The sequence below is a fragment of the Leptopilina heterotoma genome, unplaced genomic scaffold (genome assembly GCF_015476425.1).
Source record: "Leptopilina heterotoma isolate Lh14 unplaced genomic scaffold, ASM1547642v1 Lhet_247, whole genome shotgun sequence".
NCBI classification, from domain to species: domain Eukaryota; kingdom Metazoa; phylum Arthropoda; class Insecta; order Hymenoptera; family Figitidae; genus Leptopilina; species Leptopilina heterotoma.
Genome location: NW_025110963.1, coordinates 413,791 through 419,790, shown reverse-complemented (window position 1 = coordinate 419,790; position 6,000 = coordinate 413,791). Strand labels below are relative to the sequence as shown.

The 6,000-nt window shown below is 27.1% G+C and overlaps 1 protein-coding gene across 1 annotated transcript in view; it reads left to right on the top strand.

Annotated features, from left to right (window-relative positions):
* The first annotated feature begins 490 nt into the window (after positions 1 to 490).
* The window catches only part of LOC122503198, a 42,722-nt gene continuing 37,212 nt past the window's right edge, over positions 491 to 6,000 (top strand). The window contains exons 1-2 of the mRNA XM_043613655.1: positions 491 to 519; positions 782 to 924. Of these exons, the coding sequence (XP_043469590.1) occupies positions 811 to 924 (114 nt within the window). The 5' untranslated portion in view covers positions 491 to 519; positions 782 to 810. The remainder of the gene's footprint in view (positions 520 to 781; positions 925 to 6,000) is intronic.

Below are 6,000 nucleotides of genomic sequence, written 5' to 3'. Positions count from 1 at the left end.
AAAACGAAATTGATTTTTTTTAATATTTTGGATTTAATGAAAACTTGAATATCAATAATTTATGTTATTAATTGGATATCTTTCTGTTTTTTAATCAAAAAATTATAAACGTAACCAATAATTTTCTTCTTCTTTGGTACCTTTCTTTGTTGCGCGTCACATATGTATATCAAAATTAATATTTACTATCACCTTTTAAAAACTCCAATTTTTCTGGTGTCACAACCCAGTAAAAAAAATTCGATACACGGACCGCGGAGTTCGTATACGAGCTCGGTAGCTCGTATGAGAAATATGAGAAAACTCTCATACGAGCCTTTTCCGTAATGAGAAGTGTATAGATGCTTGTATACGAGGTGACTTTTAAAGCATTTTTCTTAATATAACACTATTTTAAAGTAAATGTAGATAATAGAAAAGAATTTTCAAAGTAAAACAAAGCTAAATTTATAAGGGAAATGAAGTTTTAAGAAAAAAAAGGATAATTTTATTCAAAAAATTTATTCACACTGAAAACAGGTTAGAATTTGATAATTCCTTGTTACTCTAACTAACCGACATTAGATATTTCTCGTATACGGTAAGCAGATTTTGTATTAAATTTAATTATTTTATATAAGAACATTTATATCATAAATAAATAATAATATATTATTAATTAGTAATGAAAAAAACTTATTTATTCTACCGCCAATACAAAATCGTGCTTACCGCATCCGAGAAAATATTCGAGTTCAGGAAATAGACTGGGCTGATCAATTACTTCACAAATTTGTTGCAGAATCAGAAACATTGTATTCAAAAGTATCAATGACTTTTAATGTACATCTTTTACTACATTTAGCAGAAAGTGTTTACAATTGGGGTCCACTTTGGGCTCACAGTGCATTTGCTTTCGAATCGGGCAATGGACAATTATTAAAGGTAATTCATGCCGCTAAAGGTATTCACCATCAAATCTGTAGACGCATTAGTGTATAATACAGCTATCTAATGTTAAAAGATAGAGTTTACTCTTCTTGTTCACCTTCTGTTAGAAATTTTTGTACTTTTACGGGGACAAATTTAGTTAAAAGTACATGTCAGATTTCGACAACCAGATATTTTGGTTCGAAAGCACCAGTTAATGAAATTTGGGTAGAATTTTTACAAATGTCAAAAGAATTTTCTTTATCCTACCAAAAGATTGTTAAAAATGGTTGCTTATACATGTCGTTTTTAAAAGTTAATCAACGTTTCGATAATTCACATGCCAAGCTAAATAACAGTAAATTTATAAGATTAAAATATTTTTTAATTGATTCCAAGTCAAAAAAAGAATACTCGATTGTCAATAACATTTCAACAAATAGTATTTTTGATAATAATTATGAAGTACTGCAAAGAATTACGAACGTTGAAGAAGAAGAAATTGCTGTATTAACAGATGACATAGAAAAAGTTTGTGTGCATATGAATGTATCAGAAAATGAATATTTATGTGCTGTGCCAAATTTACATTTTCATTGAAAATTATTTATAGTTTTATTAATGACGATTATATCACTCTTTTCCATTATCTTGACTCGGAGTGATAGTTGATTTCAGTACCTACTTAATTATTTATAGTTTTATAAAATTTTTTTATTATTTTATAGCAGATTTTGCTTCTTCACGAACAAGTTTGTATCCTTTAAGTTATTTCAGGGTTCGGATTGTGCGACTTTTTTCGACTTCTCTAAGAAAATGTGACTTTTTTCGACTTTTTCGAGATTTTTTTTAGTAAAATGCGACTGAAATTTAAAATTTTTTTAGAAAATTAAAGGAAAAAGTTTTAGTCAAAAATTGTTCTGTTACATTTATTTACAAATTTCTCTCAAATTTTTCGAAAACATCAATAACTTCTTTTTTAAATAAATATTTAATTACTATTTTTCCATAGGAATTAAAATTCTTCAAAAGATTCAAATTCAAAACTTTTTGAAATTAAACAACTTATAAAAAATTGTTTCATAATAATTAAAGATGACCGAGTGATAAAATCATTATTTTATATTATAAGACTTTACAAATAAAAAAATTTCTTAATTATTGTTTATGAAAATAATTGAATTTATTTTTTTAAAGAAAATAATAGAATTATTGAGAAGAAATTTATAAAACATTAGTAAGTAATTGAATTTTGAAGAAGAATTTTGATATTTTTAAAAATATTTAAAATTTTGAGAAGAATTTTAAAAAATATTTGAAAATAATTGAATTTCTGCGAAGAATTTTCTTACTTTTAAAGATAATTAAATTTTGCAAACAATTTTATCAGAACTTTTAAAAATAATTAAATTTCCATGATGAATTTTATTATTTGTATAAAATTTTGACGAGAAATTTAAAAAAAAATTGAAAATAATTGAAATTCTAGGATAAATTTTATTATTTATAAAGATAATTGAAATTTTGACAAGAATTTTATTAAAATTCTTTGCAAATAATTGAATTTCAGAAAAGAATTTTATTATTTATAAAAAAAAATTAAAATTTTGAACAGATTTCTTTTAAATGTTTAAAAGTAATTGAATTTTGCAGAAGAATTTTAATATTTATAAAAATAATTGAAATTGTGAGGAGAATTTAAAAAAAATTTTGAAATTAATTGAATTTCTGCGAAGAATTTTATTACTTCTGAAAATAATTGAATTTCGGAGAAGAATTTTATTATTTGTAAAAATAATTGAAATTTTGGACAGATTTTTAAAAAAAATGTTAAAAATACCTTATTAAAATTTTGCTATTAATTTTATTAAATTTTTATAAATATTATTCCGGATTGTTGGATATTAAAGTATGTGTTTGTCGAGAAATGTGATTTTTTTTTACAATTTTGACAATTTCGTGTTTCCTTTATGGCGTTTTTTCTAAACTCTTATGCGACTTTTTTCCGACTTTTTCGGTAATTTTATGCGACTTTTCGTGACTTTTGTTGTGAATTTATGCGACTAAAGCGACTTTTTTTGAGTCTTAAAAACGAACTGAGCCCTGTTATTTATATTTAAAAAAATTATTATACAGTCATTTTTATGTAAAGAAAACATATTAGAAATTTTAAGTAAATATTGTATGTACAAATACGTGTAAGTTATTTCATGTGTTATAACGTTTTATATACAAATTATATGTAACACACTTTGATGGAGTTAATGTAAAAATTAATTAATTAATTAATTAATTAATTAAATGTAAAAATTAAAAAATTAATGACTTAAGAAATTCAACTTTCTTTCTATTTATTGAATTAATGAAAATAAGAACCTACTTTTTTAATATACTAAATTGTGGTTTTAAACAAGTATAATCATTCACAAAGGTTATTTAGAGAAGGTAGGTAGGTAATAGTGTAAATTTAGAAATTATATATACTAAATACAATGTAAAGTAATTATTAAACATCACATAAACAATTACTTCATATGTAAGTATTAATGTGGAATAACTAATTTATGTAATTGCAAAATCGCATATAAAACTGTACTAAAGTATGTCCTAAATGACGTCCTAAAGCATGTACTTTCGTATCCCAAATTCGGATATACTTTCGGACATACTTTAGTATATACTTTGGGACGTACTTACGGACACACTTTAAGACATACTATAGTATGTACTTATTTTCAAGTGGGGTATGTATTTTAAAAAATAAAAATTTTGCTTAAATGAAATTTTAAGTACATAAAAGTTTATATAAAAGGATTATAACCTAAAAAATTTGTCAATTATCAGAATTTTTATATCGTAGTATATCTATATAATCGAATTTTTATGTAACGTAAAATATATGTAATCGAGTTATAATCTCACAGAATTTATATTTAACATAATTTTGATGTACAACTATTTATATTTAGTTGAAATTATATTTAAAATAATTTTTATTTAATCAAATTTTTATTTAACCATATCTGTAGTTAACCGAATTTTCGTATGAGTGAATTTCCAAAGTACCAAATTTATAAAACATAGAATTTTCAAAACGTCGAATTTCTAAAGCATTAAACTTTTAGAATGTCGAATTTTCATTTGTCCTAACTTTTTTGCCACAAGAGTTTCCTCTCTGTAATTCTTATTGATATGGTTGATTTAAATTGTGCGGGAAATTTGAAATCATATGTTAAATCAAATTTCGCGCGCAATTTTAATCTACCTTACCGACTAACAACATAGATAGTAAACTCTATAGTGACAAAAAGTTAGGACAGATTAAAATTCGACATTCTAAAAGTTTAATGCTTTAGAAATTCGACGTTTTGAAAATTCTATGTTTTATAAATTTGGTACTTTGGAAATTCACTCATACGAAAATTCGGTTAACTACAGATATGGTTAAATAAAAATTTGATTAAATAAAAATTATTTTAAATATAATTTCAACTAAATATAAATAGTTGTACATCAAAATTATGTTAAATATAAATTCTGTGAGATTATAACTCGATTACATATATTTTACGTTACATAAAAATTCGATTATATAGATATACTACGATATAAAAATTCTGATAATTGACAAATTTTTTAGGTTATAATCCTTTTATATAAACTTTTATGTACTTAAAATTTCATTTAAGCAAAATTTTTATTTTTTAAAATACATACTATAAAAAAATCTAAACAACTAAATGTTCTATTCTTTAATATTTCCCTACATGGATATTTTTATAAATTAAAATACAGTCAAATGAAAAAAGTAGTTAATAAATATTTCTTCAAATACTAATTTCTTGTGATAAAAATTTGTTTTAAAAAAAACTCGAATTATTGCAGTTCTAATAAGTAGATATTTCAAGTTTTTTATTTCGATACCACAAAAATTGTTGCAAGTTCAATGTGGGGAATATTCATGCGTCCCGCCGGATTATTACCGGCTGCACAACCGGCTAGGTACTGGTCCAGTACCGGCATAAGTGTGTTCATTCCACCGGCGCAGTACCGGTAAATTGCCGGATGATAACTTCGGTAGGTATCCGGCAACCGTACCAGGCCGGCACTAATGAATATCTGACACAGTACCGGGCCGGCACTAATATTCAACCGGTGCGGTACCGGGCCAGTATTTGTATTTTTTAATTTATTTTAATTCAATTTAAATCATTAAAAATAAATAAATAAAAATAGTAATTATAAATAATAATAACCGCCCTATTCACCGGCTAAATACCGGGCAGGCACCAATAAACAACCTACCCGGTATTAATATAATTTCCGGCATAACTAACTAATTAATTTATTATTAATAATTAAATTAATAAATTAATTTTCAAATTTTTTTCTCTTCTTTAATTCTTTTTCTGCTAGTTTAACATTAGCAAACAACTGGGATGACACTGGGCCAGTAATAATATTTTTGTCGGCAAAACTTATGTGCCAGTAGAAAGTACTAAGTAAATTTTTGTGCTGGGCCGGTACAAATATTGTCACCGGCAAATCTCCTTCGGCAATATAAAACAGAGCGAAATGGCAGTACCAGGCCAGTACTACGCCGGTGCTGGGCCGGTAAAAATATTATTACCGGCAAATTTCCTTCGGCGGTATAAGACAGAGCGAAATGACAGTACCGGGCCGGTGCTGGGCCGGTAAAAATATTATCACCGGCAAGTCTCCTTCGGCGGTATAAGACAGAGCGAAATGACAGTACCGGGCCGGTGCAACGCCGGTGCTGGGCCGGTAAAAATATTATCACCGGCAAGTCTCCTTCGGCGGTATAAAACAGAGCGAAATGACAGTACCGGGCCGGTGCTACACCGGTGGTGGGCCGGTAAAAATATTATCACCGGCAAATCTTCTTCGGCGGTATATAAACAGAAGTAAATTATAGTACCGGGCCGGTGCTGGGCCAGATATTTTTAATCAACCGGCCCGGTACACACTACCAGTACCGGTAGAAATCCACATTTACCACCGGGCCGGTACTGGGCCGGTATTTATTTCATATCCGGCCCAGTACCTTTTTGCCGGTACCGGCATAAGTCC